Consider the following 18,812-nt stretch of genomic DNA (forward strand, 5'->3'; position numbering starts at 1 on the left):
TCAGAGTTGCTATCTAAATTTCGGGTGTGCATCTCACATAGCATAAGGGACGGTGTAAATATGTTTATAGTCACAAAAGTCAGTTTACCAAGTCGTCCATGAAATACTTATTGGAAGCACTAGGTGTAGAGTCTGGATAGTAAGTAATGCATGGAGGTATGCCTTCATATAGTTCTAACCTTGGAAGGTTGTAGCTTTCTGCCCTTTGCTGGTGTTGACACTCTGTGCAACTCAACTCAAACAAGCAATAGGCTTCCAATTTAGTGTGAACACAAGCCTATTAGACCCATCAGCTATCAGTAAACTTTTTTTTTTACAAATTGAAAACATATACAGTGGATGCGCCGGAAGGCGGTGAGGCTCAAGCTTGAGCTCACCTGAACAGGCAGCTCTGGCACGCGTCACTGATCAACCCCCATCGTCTCATTCACCTAGACCCTTATTTTCCATTTATCTCCTTTGCTTCTGTTGATCTTCATATAAAAGATCAATATCTGCCATCATGTCTGGTATGCTCCATCGTCGCCTATGGCCCTGTCTGCCCCATGACTTCATCCCCGACTGACCTTTTGCTCTCTCCGCAGGAAGTGCCTACGACAGACATATCACTATCTTCTCTGACCAGGGTCGGTTGTACCAAGTCGGTATGTACATTTCATTCAATGATTCGGTCCTCCCTTTCCCGACTACCTCAATCGATGCGCTGTCATCATAGCCGCTGACCAAACACCCGTCTCCCAGAATATGCCTTCAAGGCCATCACCGCCGCCAACATCACCTCCATCGGTGTGAGGGGGAAAGATTGTGCCGTTGTGCTCTCGCAGAAGAAAGTCGCTGTAAGATTGCGTCCAAGTTGAGAGCTGGGTTGTGCGCTTAGACTAATCCACCTCCCAGGATAAATTGATCGACCCATCCTCCGTTTCACATGTTTTCCGGATTTCGCCTTCCGTAGGCTGTGTGATGACTGGCTCCATAGCAGATGCTCGAGCATCCGTTGACCGTGCCCGTGGTGAGGCTGCTGAATTCCGCTACAAATTCGGATATGAGATGCCCTGCGACGTCCTGGCGAAGCGACTGGCAAACATCAACCAGGTCTACACACAAAGGGTAGGTCTCAATGTCACCTAAGAATACTCCCCTGTGGAGGCAAATTGACTGACATGGTTCTCTTTGAAACTTGCAGGCTTACATGCGACCACTCGGTGTCGCTACAACCCTGATCTCTGTCGATGACGAGAGTGGCCCACAGCTGTACAAGTGTGACCCCGCTGGTTACTTCGTTGGATACAAAGCCACAGCATCTGGTCCCAAGCAGCAGGAGGCGTTGAACTACCTTGAGAAGAAGCTGAAGAACAAGGATGCGGCCGCAGGCAGCTGGGAGGAAGTTGTGGAGCTGGGCATCACAGCTCTGAGCAACGTTCTAAGTGTTGACTTCAAGAAGCACGAGATTGAGATTGGTGTTGTTGGTGGGCCGCGGGCCGACGGTCAGGAGGGAACCACTACGGAGTTCCGCGCCCTGACGGAAGAGGAGATCGATGAACGGCTGCAAGCCATAGCCGAAAAGGACTAAGCGAGCTGGTCCTGTAAGCAATGGAGATAAGACACCAAGAATGGAAGGACCCCGGTGTTTCTTTTTTAGAGAACCAGACGATCTATGAATGATAACTTTCAATTATTCCCTGCATGATGATTCCTGCATGATGACTGTTTCGGTCATATCTCGGGGCTCATCGAGGTGCAATCTTGCATCAATCAACATCATCTTGGCGTGTATATACATTCCAAGGCTAGTGTCCCCATAACTCTAGCGTCACTGTGTGGTCCGAGATCTCAGCTGTCAACTCTATGTAATCCGCCACCCAAAAAGAAAGAAAAATGACGATATATCACACTGCGTAAAAACAGCAAGGAGAGACGGGCATACTACTACTAAGAGCCAGTATTTCAGCTGTTGTGCGGGCGCCACATGTGGCTCGGCAGTGGCTGGGACTGACAGTTCACAAAATAAGCGCCTAATGATGCATCAGGAATTCTTATGATGAACTAACTAGTGATAACTAGTAACCACTTTAGTGAAAAAGAATTGTATGCTACCATTACTACTGCTGTTACTACTAAAAGTGGCTAAAATCGACTAAAATAAGTGTGGCAAAGTCCAGCTGAACAAACCCTAAAAATGTCAGATCCACAGTCAGGTCCGAACAAGAACCAAGATCTTGTCTATGCAGGTCCAGGGCTGAGCGCTTCCCTTTTCGCCTCAATTTTATGGTCTCTAGACTCGTTTCTAAAGGTTCCACAGTGATGCATCCAGAAACACATGGTCCTCGAGTAGTTCGGTCAGCGCTCTCCAATCATAGTCATGAAACGCCATCTCTCTCCTCTTGACCCCCCAAATCGACCTCACAGGAACTTAATCTCATTATGTGCGGGACTAACGCTCTCCACTTTCACTTCCCAGCTTGGTCCCAACATTTGTCTTAGTGACTACAACGAATGGAACATGCCCCTCTATGGTCCCTCTCCACTCCCGGATCCCTTCCCATGGGAACAGGGATGGTCCTGGCCATGCCGTAAACGGTTTCTCGGGAACTATAGTGTGGCCCGGTCCACCATACCACATCCCAGCTGTACTCGAACGACCCAAGCTCCTTGATCTTGGATCTTCAGCGTCTATTGGTGCAGCTCGTCTTCATTGATGATGATCCTCCTGACATCGACTCCGCTACCACGGGCTGATAAATCCATATTTTATTTCCATACCGTTTTTCTTTTTTACCCTCTAGAGATTGTCATGTATGGGGTAAGTGGAATCGTGTCACATTGAAGACTTATATCTATCCTCCATCCCCCGGAACTGTGGATGCCCTGACACTCTCGACTCCATGGACCATCAACTCCTATGACCGTTGCCTTTCTTTAATCTCCCATTGGTTATCTTTGATGTCATCTCTTTATACTTGCCCTATACCACATTACTGCTCGTCCTTTATTCGACCTTGTTCCATCTTCTTATACATTTAATAACCCTCCACAGATATGTCGGACGGACGTAGGTTGATCCCAAAAAATTACTGGACCAATTGATCTTGAACCAAAGTACTAATTTATGTTTGGGACCCTTACAGTCAATCAAGCTCGTGCGATGCGAGTCGCCGAGATTATCAACGATTATCGCACTCTTCTGCTACATATTTCGCAACAAAGCGTCGAGCCATCTCAAGAAGAATACTGGGAGGAAGGCTTCGTGGTGCTCCGCGAGTCCCTGGCCTCCGCCCAGAGCCTAATGTCTGCCAATTACCAGCCCTGTCCGGTGACCGGGCAAGGGAACGTCGAGACGGAGAAGGCCGAACTTCAAAGGTAAATTTACCTCAACTCCTAGTCAAGTCAATCCATCATTTTCTAACATCTCTCCCAGAGTTATACTTGACAGCAGCGCACGCCGATTCCAAGCCCACAAAATATACTTGCGCGCCGCTGCAGCCCGGCGATGGGCCATGGCCCGCGCCAATACTTTGCGCGGCCAAAGCCCAACAGCACAGCATACCACAGCTTTGAAGAATGCTGCCAATGCACTTTATCAAGACCTGGCTCGATTCACGGACGATTACGCTGTCTCTGATCTCCGAGCTGCCGATGTGCGGGCGGGTCACTGGCTTGATGATGATCCTTCTTTGGAAGCCATCCGTCGCTGGGTCGGGGGCCGGTAATGAGTGTACGAAACGGAAACAGATGCATCTTCCATGGAGTGGTGTTTTGGTGTCTTGCATTCTACCCTCAAGCGCTTGCGGGTCTGATTGGCATTGTATGATTTTGTCAACGGAGAGGGGCATAACACGGGATGCCATGCAAAGAGCGGTCGAAACGCGCTGGTCGCGGTCTTTGCCGCCTTCTGAACAGAGTTCGGAATTACTGTGTGCTTTCAGTTATAGCTACGATATCCCCCTCTTGTTTTCTTTTTCGAACTTGGGTTTTTTGTCTTTCTCATAAGGGGTTACGGGCATGAATTTCGTGCGTCTATCATTATGCCTACCGTGTAGGTTTTAGGAATCCATTTACAGATGTTATCCAAGTGCACCCTCACATTGTGTTAATCCAAGTTACCGTAGATCCGAATTTTCCAGGCTGTCAGTTAATAATGCGCAACTGGATTGATAACCCTAATGTCCCCACAATGGCCTGACCCGCCGGGTGTCCAGCGTCAAGAGTACGTGTCCGTTGAATCTACTCATCATTTCTCCCGGCACACGGCACGATTCACAGGTAAATCCCGTAAAATTTCCATCTCGTATGGATCCTGCACACTAAAAGCGCCGGAATTCCCCCTAGCATCCATCAGTATTGTCGGCATGTGCCATTGACGAATCACATAGGCGGAGACTAGACACCTAGGGCGCCGAGGCAGAGGCACCAGCTGAAACAAAAAGAAAAAAAGAGGAACCATGGTACATCTGCATATGAAATCTAATGCCATCTGTAAACGCAGCAATCAGTTAGTCCCTTGCAATCCCCTTTCTGCCTCAGGTCCATCGTTTCTATATCTAGTAGTATGCCCTAACAGTACCTAGGTATACGGGTAGCTTAAAGTATACGAGGATAGATCTAACCACGAGTCATAGATTCAGGGTTGAATTGAAACGATAATAAAAAGAAACGTTTTCACAAAGATCAGTGTGGATCTTCAACGGATTTGCGTCAATATATTTTGTAGGGACGGGTTGAATCTCGGTGGATCCGGGGCTAAAGCGTTAGTCTCCTGCACGTTATACCAATCGGTGCTACGGACGGCCATGTGTCGGCTCGAGTTCAGCTACCGCTGGTTTTTCTTGGTTTGATTTTTTTCTTTCTCTCAGAAAGCATCTACGGAGTTAACACTAAGCCGATACCTTTTTCGGTTATGTATGGAGTAGTATTTATTAGATGGTAATGCTTCTATTGATATCATTATTTCTACCGTCAGTCATAGTGCTCATAATGCCGGTGGATCTCCGGAGTCCTTTGGATCAATTTCCACCCGTGCACAGGTAGGTCTCTCCTTCTTTTACAGCCGTTTCTACTACCTCAGGGTCGTTGTCTGTCACGTTGTGTTGTATGTTGATTAAAATCACGATGTAATTTGACTGTACATTAGGGACATAATTATTTCCCTCTACATTATTGTAGGTCTAATATAGCAGATCATGGGTTGATTGTCTCTCATGTAAGTTGTTGTGCTTTTTATGTTTATCTACAGATATAGGTAAACCCTTGTTGGGGATAAGAGCCAGCTGTTCATGCAAAGCTTGGTATCAATACCAAGCTTCCAAGTAAGTTAGGATTTCTTTTTCCACGTATAGCATTGAGTCTTACTGTCTCAAGTCCATTCTGCCAGCCGATTTGAATCTGCAAATTACAATTTGGAAATAAATGGTCTGTTGTTCAAAGCATGCTTCTAAGGTTATACGGGTGCTCTTGGTGCTCTGGATGCTCTGGATGCTCTGTGGGAAAATTACAAGGTTCAGTACTTAACTATGAATATTGTCACCACCTGCACTTTTAGATCATTTCTCAAACCCCAATGCCAAGTTTCTTTAAACTTCAAATGTTTCTCTGGAGTAGTAAATGATTGATCCATCCGTGGACCTGGTATCATGATTTGGTAACACGCAATACCGAAATTGTATGAAGAGAACCCGTGTTTCTTACTTATTTTGGCTGGAAAATTGCCTCAATGCCTCACGTCCTGTTGCACTTTTTTTTTCTACAATCAGTCGTGGTACGTAGGTTGTATGTAATACAGTTCTTTTGGCTACTACTGAGCCTACAAAATTTCAGTTTTCTGGGCAATCTCTGTATTGTACCTATTCAACAACTTGACATTAGGGCTTGAGAAACAGAGAGTGTCAGTGACACCGATCTGCGGAAGTACTATACTGATGCCACCGTGTTCGATGTCTAGCTTGGCTTAGTAAGTAGGGGATTTAGAGACACAATCATGTGATAGTATTAGTTCCATACGATCTATGCACACAGACAAACATAGTTAGCTCTCAAGTTGCGTCACCGGATAACGAAACTAAAGAGAAGAAATCTACAGGGCAAGAGCAAGGCCCAGCAGACCAGCAGCACCAGCAACACTCAGAGCGACACCGCCAGTAGCGATGGGCGCACCACCAGTCGAGTGCACGGACGTAGAGGCTGTCAGCTTCGTGCTGGAAGCAGCGCCTGAGGTAGTGGAAGCCTGAGTCTCCGTGGCAGCTGACCCAGTTGAGCCAGTAACCGCGGTAGCTACAGCAGTCTCAGTAGCAGGCCCTGAGTTGGGGCTCACAGTCGCAGTCATCGAGCCAGTTGCGCCGACCATGTTCGCGTCGAAGCCGCCAAGGGAGGTAACAATGGCCTTGATGCTGGCAGGCAGGTCATTATACCAGGATGGGAAGATGCCAGCCGCAGCGTCGCTCACGACTGCAGCTACGGAGGCGGAGTTCATCATCTCATATTCCCAAGAAGCCGGAACAGCGGTTTCGAGAACGCTGATATAGTCGGCAGGGATGGGGTCACTCGCGATGGTGTCCGAAGAGTCTGATGAGTCGGAAGAGCCAGAAGAGTCAGAGGAGTCAGAGGAGCTCGATGAGCCAGAGTAAGCCACAGATGTAGCTTGGGGTATGGCCAGAGCCGGGGTGAGAAGAAAAAGGGCAATGAACGCCGTGGACCGCATCTTCACAGATTGGTGTGTAGGAATGTAACGGGTGACAGAAGGGAAGAGAACAACGAAGTATTCAAACAAACATGTGGGAGACGCCTTAGTGCCCAGCCGCCTCAAAAAAACAAAACAAATAGCACTACAACTAGTCTGGCAAAAATTGCCGGGAGGCAAGCTTTGGGTGCCTTTTTGGCACTTTTTCAGGGTCATTGTTGCTTCTCTTTAGCCCAATGACACGATTACCCCGGTAAGCGAGACGCCCGGGTCCACAAATCAAGCTTTGGTTTTCGGAACTAGAGCCCCAATAATGTTTCTAGCATTGACGAAAAGGAAAAAGGGGTCACAGAACGTCTAGTGCACCTTCTACTTTTCAAGCCTCTTACTCCTATACTAGAGAAGAACAAGAAGGACTTCTTGCTGAGGACATCTTGCTGTATGCAACAAAATCAAGATCCTTAGAGGCTAATGAAACTCTGCAGTTGTGCATAAACACACTAAGCAAGTTTCAGGAGTGCACGGATTCTCGGCCCTGATAAGCGGGGTACAGGGCGATGGGCTTGAAGGCTGTTCCTTAATGGCGTGAAAAAACGCAATTGCGTAGACTGCAACTATCCACATCGATAGTAGATGGAGTCACAGAAGCCTCTTGCGGTGATCTCACCTCATGCCGGTCGTCACACTTGCCAAATCCTGACTTGCAAGAGGCCGTCGAGGCGGAGGCATACAAGCCTGCCGCTGCTTTGGAGTAAAACGCACCGCTGAAAGAGTCCATACCTATGTTGGTGGAAGAACCTATTGGCATGGCAAATTGTGCAGAACTTGACGATATATCTGGATCTTCTTCGTTCTTCCGTCGCCAAAATAAATCGGGAGGATGGACTTACTTATTTGCGGAGGGCAACCATAGAATAGATACTCCAAATTCATTATGCCACGGCTATCAGACCAATTGAAAGCCTCTGGGTTATTTGCTTTCCTCAAGACAACGAATCGTTGAGAAGATATGAGGCTAGCCATCGATTTGGAAGTGCGTAATACAATATGTATGCAAACATAAAAGCTTGCTTAGTGCTTGCACCTGATTTCGAAAGCCGCCCCGGATGTTATTGTGAGACACTTCCAAGGTTAGGGTTCCAAAGATCCTGGGTTTTAGATTATAGTCATTTACCAATATGCGTGTTGATAACTGAATGCAGAAAAGAATTAGTTCACTTTCAAATTCACAGAAGGATTGGCATGTTTGAGATGAGGCTTCCGTCATCTAACAAGGCCTTGCATAGGTTACATATTGAAAATCAGCGGGATTAAATAGAGTTTATGCATAATCTGTGTAAGATGGTGCTCGCTCTCCGATCTTCCAGATCAAAAGCAACAAAGAAATATAATTCCAATCATAGGATCTACATCGTATTTGAAAATTATCCAAGGCCTCTTAAGCTCAGCTAGTAGCATTCGGCAGCGGGCTTCATGACCTGCAAGTGATAATTCGAAACATTTGCTCCTTCGCTCATGTGGGATAGATAGCACTCTTGCCAAAAATGCATTCCTACATGCATACATATGTACACATGTTGGCATCACGAGCCCTTGATACTCGCTTGTTTACTTTACTCCAAAAGTAGAAAGACTCAAATACTTTAATCCATAAAGTTATTCTGCGAGAGTTCCAATAACTACTTATACGTAGGAAGCGTGAATGATAATCCAGGTTGTACAAAGAGATCTTGCTGGTGGAGATGTCACGCAGTATGTTTTGTGACATACATATGTAGAGATCTTTGGTGAATACAAATATAAATCTAGCAATCTAGAACTAATTTGGATACCTGAATTGTTTCGAAATTTGCCCAAAATAACAAGTTCTCATCACTCATACTCTGCAGTGTACTGCATTGATATTGTATATTCAGCCACACTGCCAAGGCTTGGTAAGCCTACACCGCCACCTTTAGTTTTGACTAATGACGTTGGGGCGTTGTTATTTATAAACATGATAAACATGCCCAGACGCCTAGTACGAAAGCCCACTAACAGTTAGGCTGCGACATAAAGTACCCCTCCATTGAAATAGTTGCCCTTTACCTAAATTCACAAGTAAATCTTAGGAGTTTATCGAATTGTGGCTTATCACTTCAAGCCAATTGCCTTAATCACTTTCTCCGTGGTGCTTGTGGCTATTCTTGTGCAACACGCTTACCGTTCTTGCACTAATCCCCAAACCATGTCCGAAATGAGATCCGTGGCCTACTTTGTGAATTGGGTATGTTTATACATTTTTTTCACTTCAATTGCACTCAGCTTTGAATGATCGCAATTACTGGTGACACTTAAAACAAACGAGAAACAGTTCGTATTAACATCTATGATCTAGGCAATCTACGGCCGCAACTATAACCCACAAGATTTGCCTGCGACGAAGTTGACACATATCCTCTATTCATTTGCTAATGTTCGACCAGAAAGTGGAGAAGTGTAAGATCAACCACTGAACCTTACAGAGTACAGTTTAGCCTGACACAAACCTGCAGATACTTGACCGACACTTGGTCCGACATCGAGAAGCATTACGAAACAGACTCCTGGAATGACGTTGGAACCAATGTGTATGGATGTGCCAAGCAACTTTTCCTGCTCAAGAAGCAAAACCGCAAGCTGAAGGTCTTACTCTCGATTGGTGGCTGGACATATTCGGCCAATTTCCCGCAGCCTGCGAGCACAGAAGAGGGCCGTACCGAGTTTGCCGAATCAGCGACACGTCTAGTTCTTGATCTAGGATTCGATGGTATGTTGTATCCCCAGGGCTTTGTATTGGATGATAGCTGACTCTTTTATAGGTCTTGATATTGATTGGGAATACCCCAAAGGTGAGTTCATTGGAATGACCCGAAAGTGGAAAAAGAAAAAGACGTGGGCTTATCTAGAAAACAGATGAAACCGAGGCTGATAACCTTGTTCTATTGCTCCAAAAGTGCCGAGAGGTATGTGTTTGCTCCATAGACTTTTAGTTCAGCTTTTATTGGACCAACTGACCCCAAGCAGGTTCTTGACAGAGCGGCTGGTCCTGATCGCCACTTCTACTTGACAATCGCCTGTCCCGCCGGTATGTCTATTGAACAACAAGAACACTAAACAAACCAAACCGTCTAACAGACAACCGCAGGATCAAGCAACTATGAGAAGCTAAAGCTCCAAGACATGACTCCGGTGCTGGACTTTTACAACCTCATGGCCTATGACTTTGCAGGAAGCTGGGATAGCAAGGCAGGCCACCAGGCAAACATTGTCCCCTCAAACTCCAATCCTACATCGACCCCATTCTCGGCCGACGCTGCCCTGAATCACTACATCAACGTCGGGGGAGTACCGCCGTCAAAAATCGTCATGGGCATGCCGCTATATGGGCGTACATTCGAGCAAACTGACGGACCTGGTGCCCCATTCTCGGGAGTCGGCCAGGGCAGTTGGGAAAACGGTGTCTGGGATTACAAGGCACTACCAAGACCCGGAGCTGACGAGCAGTTCGATGCGGAAACTGGCGCTTCCTGGTGCTATGATGGTGAATCGCGCACGATGGTCTCCTATGACTCTCCCTACATGGCGGAGGTTAAAGCAGATTACATCCGCCAGCGCGGCTTGGGTGGTGGTATGTGGTGGGAAAGCAGCGGCGACAAGGGAGACAAGGAAGCCAACCCTGCGGATGGCAGTTTGATCGGAATCTTTGTCGACCGTGTTGGCGGCGAGGAGGCGCTAGATCAGTCAGAGAATGCCCTCCATTACCCGGAGAGCAAGTATGACAATGTCCAATCTTGTTTCCCAGACGAGTAGCGCAGTTACAAAGCATTTTCATTGCAATCAATTTTACACATTCCAAAATGCAAAATCAAGTGGATTTATATTTAGTGTAGTAAGTAGACCCGAGGTACGAGCCTAAGTACAGTGCTACGAGTTGATCCATGTTTTGGCAGGCGCCTGATTTTGTTATTTTTTTGTAATTGACTGTAGCACAAGGTTACACCAAAAACCATCATCAACCATGACATCCGATTATTTGCCCCAGCCTAGCATAACCATGCTGGAACTCGATAACGAAACACCACAGTCCGACTTAGACCATTTATTTGGCCTCGTCGAAGACGTAGGTGAGGTGGCACTTTCCGCAGTACTGGCGGTTGTGCATAGCGGCCATGAAGACACCGGCACCACACTGAAAAGAAAACAATGTTAGTTCATGTATTGCAAATATGAAGGGTTGTCAGAGTGATAGTCACATACCTCGGGGGCGGGGCACTCGCGGCGAAGACGCTCGATCTTGCCATCACCGTCAACCTTGTAGTACTTGAGGATGGCGAGCTTGGTCTTCTTGTGCTTGTGCTTGATCTTCTTGGGGGTGGTGTAGACCTTCTTCTTGCGCTTCTTACCACCACCACGCAGGCGAAGGACGAGGTGAAGGGTCGACTCCTTCTGGATGTTGTAATCCGAAAGAGTGCGGCCATCTTCGAGCTGCTTGCCGGCGAAGATCAGGCGCTGCTGGTCCGGGGGGATACCCTCCTTGTCTGTGGTGCGGGGTCGAATATTAGTATCTGTGTCGAAACGTCGAGAGTCGTGCGTGCGCGCACGCTAGGGCGATGAGTGCTTACCCTGGATCTTGGACTTAACATTGTCAATGGTGTCGGATGACTCCACCTCAAGGGTGATAGTCTTACCCGTAAGGGTCTTGACGAAGATCTGCATCTTGATGAAGGCCTGCAAAAAGTCAGTGGGATGCTCGCGACGACAAAAATAAGTGGAAAGCCAGAAAGGAAAGATAGAGCAGGCTATTCGTGTACGCTCATCAGATTCAAATCTGCTTGAATATTGTAGACTCACCTCGACAGTTGTGTCTTCCTCAACCTTGCAAGATTAAAGAAAGTGGTTGTGCGCCGAGCGGGTTGGCGATTAAAATCGTTGTGTGATCACGTGGTCGTACCATAAGTGGACTAGCGTCGAGAAAATGCATGGTTCTCGGAGCAACATTGATCCAGCGGCTACTGGGTTTACCACGTGACTTACAAATGGAAAGAATTAATGCCTGAGGCCGCATATCCCGTGTTGGACAGGTCGAATATCGAATTTGTGACGCCATGGGAACCACAGCCCCATCTATGGAGCCGAAGGGCCGTCAGATCGACTGTTTATCTAGTTGTTTATATGGAATCTCCTCGGAGACGGATCGAGGGTCAATCTCCGAAAGGTTCTATATACGTTGAACCGAACCTCCCTCGCAGGTAAAATCACCCTTGCAGAAGGGATGAGTAAATGGTCGAAGGATAATTGCAAGCAAGGCTTCGATCATCAAAAAGAATAAGAATAAATGCACCTAAAAGTGGGCAGGGATGGGCCCACCTTGGGTCAGAGTCTGTGGTTTCCTAGACGCCGAGTGCCTGTGTGTTGCTAGGCGTTGCTATGCCAACACCCAGATTGTTGATGGGAACCGCGGGTCACATAGATCTCCAGCTCCAGACCCAAAACCTTCATACATTCGCGTTTCTGCTCTTAAGCTTTGTCGTTCAGTTCAGAATTTCTTTGAATTGTGTGACCTGCATCAAATTTTGAAAGCTCTAGCTACTTGAGGCTCTAGCGAACTTCCACTTTCTCTCCCTCTCTCTCTTTTTCTCGCGTATTCCAATTACTTTCATATTCACATACTGACACTTCATCAGGACCAACCGTCAATCGGCTATACAGCCATGATTCCTGCCGCCTCGAACGCGTTGGGTAACGGCCGCCATCGCCGTCAAATTTCTACCCCGGCTCCATACGAGGTCCCCACATCGGCAATCATGCACCAACGTCGGTCACATCGTCGCGGCCAAACTGTGGACTACGGCTCCTTTGGTTCACAGGCCGCCATTGATCGACAATATATGCCTAAGACGGTTTCGCAGCTGCGAGACTACTTTAACGAAAAATCAGGTTACCCATTCCAACAGCGGGATGCTCAGCAGTATCAACTATATGCCCAGCAGCCCGAGCAGTCTTACTTCCCACCGGCGCAACAGCTCTATCAATATCAAACTCAGGCCTCGCTCGGTGCTGATTGCCAGGCTTTCACACAAGATCAATTGCAGGCGATCCACACTAACAGCCCTGTGCCGTCGTCCGTTGGTGCCCCAGCTTTGTCAAGGTCAGCTAGCGACAGCTCCGAAAACACACCATTGAAGCTAGCTTTGCACCGGATGCAGCAAGAACAATACTCGAGTCAACAGCACCAACAATTTTCTGATAATGCCGATTGGGAGTTGTTTCCTCAACGCGATATCCCAATAGTTAAAAGCGATCCGGTGACGGCCTATGCTGGCCCAATGCATCCAGTATCTGTTCAGCCCAAGGCTCCTTCTGCTAGAATCTTGTCGCAAATTTCTACTGCTTGTAAGAATTTAATCTGTCTGTTGTTGGCTCCTCGAAATCTAACAATCACGCAGATAATTCCCCTTTAACCCCCGATTCTACCCCTTTGAAACGATCCATTGATTATTCCATGTACAGCAATGATCCAACACCTTGCAAGTCCCAAAGTGTTTCATTTCCCCATACACCAGTCTCTGCTGAGATGCAAAGAGCTCAGTCTCTGCAAGGAATGCCTTGTGTCAGTCCTTCGCAGATGAAGCAACAAATGCCCTCTCCCGCCAATTCCCCAAGTCTGTCGTCATTCACTGAGCTTGTCGATATGCCATCGCCAAACTCCTATGGAGTCACGCCTCAGAAGGCCATTGTGTCAGCCCCAGCCTCCGCCGATAGAGTCAAGAAGCGATCGCTATCCACCGTGTCTTCGCCAAGCATGCCATCTGCCCGCGATGGGGACCTTGATGCCAGAGTCAAGGCATCGGTCCAGGAGACCGGTGTCTCAACCGACGAGATCGCTAAATTCATTTCCGGTCCGGATCCCAAAGATGGCAAATGGGTATGTCTTTTCACTGACTGCCTCTGTCGATTTGGTCGCAAAGAAAACATCAAGTCCCACGTGCAGACACATTTGGGAGACCGTCAATTCAAGTGCGACATTTGTGAAAAGCACTTTGTTCGTGGCCATGATCTCAAGCGTCACCTGAAGACACACAGTGGAAACAAGCCGTTTGCTTGCGCCTGTGGTGCTAGCTTCGCCAGACAGGACGCCCTCACTCGCCACCGTCAGCGTGACATGTGCGTCGGCGGCTTTACTGGTGTCGTTCCGAAAACCACCAAGCGAGGTCGGCCCCCAAAGAAAAACAAGAACCGTCCTGATATCGACACTCGCCAAGCCAAATCAACTCGTACTCGTCAACGCGTTGCTGAAAAAGTGACATCGATCGTCTCTGCTCCCACACTTCCAACCCTGCAAGATGCTCCCGTGTTCAACTCCCCCAATTATGCTCCTTCCACCGCCCTCTCGTCATTCACTCCGCCTGCTTCCCCTGGAGAGACATATTACAACATCTCCTCGCCGTCCCATGCGTATCATTCATTCGATTCCAAGGTCGAGGATGATATGCTGCCATTGTCACCACCCCAACTCGCTCATGCTAGATATGAGCAGGCAATGGCTCAGTATGGGTCCAACTTCGGATCCCACACGTACTCGCAGGAATCTCTCTACAGTGACTCTGCTCTTTCGCCTCGGGAGATGTCCTCCCCACACACGGCACCCACCCTAGCAGAGTCATCAGTTGGCTCGGAGATTGATATATTCATGACGCAAGACCCTTCTGATGACTTACGGGAGGAGTTCGGCCATCTTGCCCAGTCTGGTCTTTCTGGATTCACGAATTACTCATTCGTTGATACCACAGACTTCGCCTCTGGCTCGTCTTTTTACCCCACAAAGTCTTTCTCCGGTCTTTCCAGTCTCGACGATGACCTAGCAGACCCAATCGACTGCTTGTCTAGCGAATTCCTTGTCGACCCTTGAGCGGATGCGACTTATACTAAAGTATGGCTACATACGCGGCACTGCCAACATTTTCTTCACGGCGAAATACTTTTTCCAACGATACGGGACGACCTTGTACACTTAATGACACACGACACTAAAATTCGGCGCTTACTTCTTTGCACATTTGGGACTTGAAACGACTTTGCGGGTCTTAAGGTGTTTGCGGTCATTTGCTTTTTGCGCCCTGTATTCCCTCATTTTGTTTATTGTCTTTTTTACTTGTCTTTTCAAGTATTCTTGCTCGCGTCTCTTGGGTCTATCTCATCTGATAGAGGATGTTCGATAATACGGTGACGTGGTTTGGCAAGATATTGTTTCTTCCCGGTGTTTATTCTTCTTTTCTATGTTCTACACTTTACGATGCGATATGTATTTGATGTCTTCACTTTCAATGGATCTTTCCTGTACCTACCTATCAACAAGATTTGTTTACCTCATGGTGCTACCTACTGGCACTTACATTACCCCTATAAACTGGAAGAAGTCTACCTATAAATTTGGCACACTGTTCAGCACCCGGGCAGGTGTATTGTCTGGAAAACCCTGTAAGGTATCGTTTCAAACATGGTGCGCATGTGGCTTAGATTCTAATTGATAACAGGGTATTCTATCGCCACGCCATTCCTGCAATGATCTCCAACTCTATATTATTCAAAGAGACCAATCTTCTCGCCCGACGAATAACTTTCAGTAATACAGCAATATCCAGACGCCATAAGTCTACTTCGACGTCCAAGTAATCTCAATCGCAACAGGTCTACCCCCTTGCGAAGCATACACATTGCTCTGTGTACGCCCCTTGGGTGCCTGGTCGGCAAAGAAAGTAGTCTGATTTTTGTAAGAGAGCTTACCATCCTTGGCCTGTATGAAGCGTCAGCAGTGCAAGTGATACATGAAAGAACGTAGTTGCATACTGTAAATTCGGTAGGAGAATTGACATGGGGTCCGCAAGCAAGGGCATCCCGCTCAAAGGCACAAGGACCCTTGCTAGATTTCAAATGGAATTTACCATCTGCAATATTCCAATCGCTTCATGTTAGCACTTGATAAACATTGGAGACGTTGTATGCATAGATCATATACGAACCTGATAAACTCTCAGACCGGAAAGTTGCACAAGTCCCCGACGAGAACCATGTTCCGTAGCTTATGATACAGCCGTGTTTTCGGTTAAGTGTAGATACAATCAAGTTACCCCTGTCAGCAAAAGGAGCTCCTGGGGCTGTGGGTTCAGAGTGGCCGGTAGTTGTCGTCTGAGTGGGCTCGTGACGAGCATGCTTCAGTGGGTACTTGATGCCCTTAGATGGGCAGTTAGACTTTTGACCATCTGGGAAAGCAACCGATGAGTTTAGAACAACAAAAATTCGAAGACAAAGACAAGAATCTGGACGTACCTGGGCCTGCGGCGATGAAGGTTCCCTTTTGCAGGCTTCCTGCAATGTTGAAATAATACCAAATCTCATTGAGGGCGCCAGCTCTGCAGCGGACAGTTACAGGACTCCCATGAGCGCTTTCCAGTGCATTTTCAATGTCCACTAGGTTGTATGTTTGTGTTTGAGATGGCACAATCCCAGCATTCGCCAGAAACTTTCTGGAAGTTAGAGACCTAACTTAATCAAAAGGTGCGCAGAGAGCCACACGTACCTCGTGCGAGGGAAGCTCCTTGAAAACCTCCACAGTTTTGTCAAAGTAATCAACAACCTCTTGCTGTGGCAAGTATTCTTCGTAGCAATGCGTTTCCAGGGTGCTGACGCAAGTGCCGTGCTTGTTCCACTCGTGTTGCCATAGATTAGAATCATCTCCACGGAAATCCTTCCAATACTCGCTCATATACTCGAGCAAGTCTCCGCGACCGGAGTCAACTAAAATTAGCGAAATGTTGCTGTACTTGCGCTTCGAATCGCAGAATTGATCGAAGCCACCGGCGCAGTGATCGGGCCTAGATGATTTAGCCGTTCATTCACCCGGTCAAATGAAATATTACAGACTCACCACAGTCCATGAATAGTCCATGCATCTTCAGGTCCAATAGCAGGGTCTGCGTCCCAAAATTGTGTTTGGAGCATTTGGCCGCCGGGGTAGTTGAAACAGCAGGTATCTTGGCCGTGGTAGTTGGCCTGACAACTGATTTCGGATACAGGGCATGATGATGAAGCTCCGGGAGATGGTCTTTCATCCGACGTCTGTGAAAGCCACAAGGAACCGAATGTCTGGAGGATCTTCTGGGGTCCGGGGATTCCCATGAACTGCTGTGATGATCCCCGCATCGTTTGTTGGTGGTTATCTGCCGGGATACCAAGAGGGGCAGGATTGTGAAATCGGAATAGACGAGATATTTCAAGAGACGCGTAGAGGTTTCCTGGTCAGGTTAAGAATAATTGCACTTAAGAAGTGTCACAAGGGTCAAGTCAAGTGGAAGGTTGCTGCTGACCAGATTGACTCCGCACGAGGGCGGAGAAACCGACCCTGCAGACGCTTAGGATAACGCCCCCAAATAAATACACAAGGTCATGTGCGTACAACAGGCACAAATTTAGTACATGGCACGCTTTACAAGGTCATTCAGAGTAAGGTTGTTATTCAAAAGGGGGTATCATAAATGTTACGTTCTAGTAATGTCAACTTCATTGGGCGTCCGATTTTAGCCCGCTTTTGCGTGCATTCTCCTCTTGATCGTGGATTCTCTCTTTCCACAACCGCAGAACCTCAAATCCAACTTCCACAGCAATGAGGAGAATGATAATCCATTCGAGCCGGAGACCATGGGTCTCACTTAGGCGTTCCCGAAGTACACTTGCGATTTCTTGCGCATAGTCCATCTTCTCGTTCAGAAGCTTGATGCGAATTCCCACATCCAATGCTCTACCGGCTTGATCATAGTATCCCTCCAAGCCAAGTTCATGCCGACTGTCCCAGAAGATATCAGGAAGAGAGTCTGTGAGCTCGGAGTACAAATTGAGCTGTGCCCGGACGCTGAGGAGTTGCCCAGTTTTGCGGAGAATGAAGTCTCGTGTAAAAGGAAGACGAGATCCCTTTGATAGGAGAGTCGGTATCGGCCGAGTCGACTCGAAATAATTTGAAAGGAGGCTCTCCAGAACGGCCAGCTTTGTGCTTCGAGCGAGACCCGATGAAAATGCAACCTTGGTCAACACTGTGTTCACGGATTGTTGCGTTGCTGGCATTCCTTCTACTTCGCCAGAGTTAGTCCCTAAGATAATTGTGTCTCCCTTGATAACACTGTTTTCTCGGTTCGGGTCCTCCACGAATTCGAGATCTTCGGTTTCCAGATCGTCCACATGAGCACCTTCTGCTGCCGGTAGAAGGGTTCTTGTTGCAAGAAACGAGGTAAATCCCTCAGGAAGCGACCAGGCTACAACTGTGCCGGAAGGGAACACAAAGACATCGCCCACTTCGTCGGATGGTAGATCCGTGCTGGAAGGGTTGGTCACGCGGCGGATCGAGTCTATAGGTATTTGAACATGAACGACCTGCGGGAAGAGGCCTGTCTCCAATGGATCTGGTTCGTATCCTTTTTCTTGCAATATGTCTCTGACTCGGCGGATGTTGAATTGCTCGGCTACGGCGTACGCAGTCACCGTCTATAGATACGAGAATAATTAGTGACAGAACTTTGTAAACGGAGGCTCTCAATTTTGACCACCTTAGTCCGATATAATCCCCGCTCTTTGAGAAGCGCTTTCGAGAGAAAACCGTCCTTGGATCTTTGTGCCTCAACCGCTACGCGTCGCAAGGAAGTAGGGGCTGCTGGTATCCTGCCACTCCGTCGTCGTTGTTTTTGAGAATCAAAAGATGGCTCAATTGGTTCATCGAGTTTGATTTGCTGTTTTTGTTTTAGGTGGGCGTTGGATGAGAAGAAATCCTTCCGCCGCGGAGATGTCAATGGAGGGAAGGCATGGAGGTATTGATTCTGTGTTCGCGTGAGAAGCCTCGATGTCGAGAGCTTGCAACTTGAACAGACATATGGCCTTGCAAACATGGTGCATGTATGTGTTGACAATAAACTCCCAATGATTCGATGACATCGTTTTGCAGATAAATCCGCTTAGTCAGCCAAGCTCTTGGCCCCGGGGAGCCCTGGCATACCCCGGTTCAACTGTAGAACCACATAATCCTGCTTCTAGTTTGTCGCATTTCACTTCAACGAGTTTGGGAGCTGCAGGTGTTGTT

General features: G+C 47.6%; 8 protein-coding genes across 8 annotated transcripts; 5 read left to right on the forward strand and 3 right to left on the reverse strand.

The window, feature by feature from the left end:
* Window positions 1-502: 502 nt before the first annotated feature.
* Window positions 503-1,570, forward strand: prs2 (proteasome core particle subunit alpha 1; the record flags this gene model as incomplete). The annotated part of the gene is made up of 5 exons (XM_057244499.1): window positions 503-509; window positions 585-644; window positions 742-836; window positions 895-1,107; window positions 1,184-1,570. The coding sequence occupies 5 exons, from the start codon at window positions 503-505 to the stop codon at window positions 1,568-1,570; spliced, it is 762 nt and encodes a 253-aa protein (XP_057096037.1).
* Window positions 1,571-3,036: 1,466 nt separating this feature from the next.
* N7529_008973 (uncharacterized protein) lies at window positions 3,037-3,707 on the forward strand (the record flags this gene model as incomplete). The annotated part of the gene is made up of 3 exons (XM_057244500.1): window positions 3,037-3,049; window positions 3,126-3,357; window positions 3,416-3,707. The coding sequence occupies 3 exons, from the start codon at window positions 3,037-3,039 to the stop codon at window positions 3,705-3,707; spliced, it is 537 nt and encodes a 178-aa protein (XP_057096038.1).
* A 2,360-nt stretch (window positions 3,708-6,067) lies between these two features.
* On the reverse strand, window positions 6,068-6,691 carry N7529_008974 (uncharacterized protein; the record flags this gene model as incomplete). Its single annotated transcript, XM_057244501.1, has 1 exon — window positions 6,068-6,691. One exon carries the CDS (start codon window positions 6,689-6,691, stop codon window positions 6,068-6,070), a length of 624 nt encoding a protein of 207 aa, XP_057096039.1.
* Window positions 6,692-8,897: 2,206 nt separating this feature from the next.
* Window positions 8,898-10,501, forward strand: N7529_008975 (glycoside hydrolase family 18 protein; the record flags this gene model as incomplete). The annotated part of the gene is made up of 7 exons (XM_057244502.1): window positions 8,898-8,936; window positions 9,048-9,148; window positions 9,205-9,458; window positions 9,511-9,540; window positions 9,605-9,654; window positions 9,716-9,776; window positions 9,837-10,501. 7 exons carry the CDS (start codon window positions 8,898-8,900, stop codon window positions 10,499-10,501), a joined length of 1,200 nt encoding a protein of 399 aa, XP_057096040.1.
* A 208-nt stretch (window positions 10,502-10,709) lies between these two features.
* Window positions 10,710-10,901, forward strand: N7529_008976 (uncharacterized protein; the record flags this gene model as incomplete). The annotated part of the gene is made up of 1 exon (XM_057244503.1): window positions 10,710-10,901. One exon carries the CDS (start codon window positions 10,710-10,712, stop codon window positions 10,899-10,901), a length of 192 nt encoding a protein of 63 aa, XP_057096041.1.
* Window positions 10,902-12,402: 1,501 nt separating this feature from the next.
* Window positions 12,403-14,600, forward strand: ace2 (putative C2H2 transcription factor (Swi5); the record flags this gene model as incomplete). The annotated part of the gene is made up of 2 exons (XM_057244504.1): window positions 12,403-13,084; window positions 13,138-14,600. 2 exons carry the CDS (start codon window positions 12,403-12,405, stop codon window positions 14,598-14,600), a joined length of 2,145 nt encoding a protein of 714 aa, XP_057096042.1.
* Window positions 14,601-15,344: 744 nt separating this feature from the next.
* N7529_008978 (T2 family ribonuclease) lies at window positions 15,345-16,891 on the reverse strand (the record flags this gene model as incomplete). The annotated part of the gene is made up of 6 exons (XM_057244505.1): window positions 15,345-15,485; window positions 15,539-15,636; window positions 15,712-15,951; window positions 16,019-16,211; window positions 16,269-16,563; window positions 16,617-16,891. 6 exons carry the CDS (start codon window positions 16,889-16,891, stop codon window positions 15,345-15,347), a joined length of 1,242 nt encoding a protein of 413 aa, XP_057096043.1.
* A 357-nt stretch (window positions 16,892-17,248) lies between these two features.
* N7529_008979 (RMD1 family protein) lies at window positions 17,249-18,621 on the reverse strand (the record flags this gene model as incomplete). The annotated part of the gene is made up of 2 exons (XM_057244506.1): window positions 17,249-18,223; window positions 18,286-18,621. The coding sequence occupies 2 exons, from the start codon at window positions 18,619-18,621 to the stop codon at window positions 17,249-17,251; spliced, it is 1,311 nt and encodes a 436-aa protein (XP_057096044.1).
* Window positions 18,622-18,812: the final 191 nt, after the last annotated feature.

Source organism: Penicillium soppii (genome assembly GCF_028829465.1).
Source record: "Penicillium soppii strain IBT 18220 chromosome Unknown utg000006l, whole genome shotgun sequence".
Lineage (NCBI taxonomy): Eukaryota > Fungi > Ascomycota > Eurotiomycetes > Eurotiales > Aspergillaceae > Penicillium > Penicillium soppii.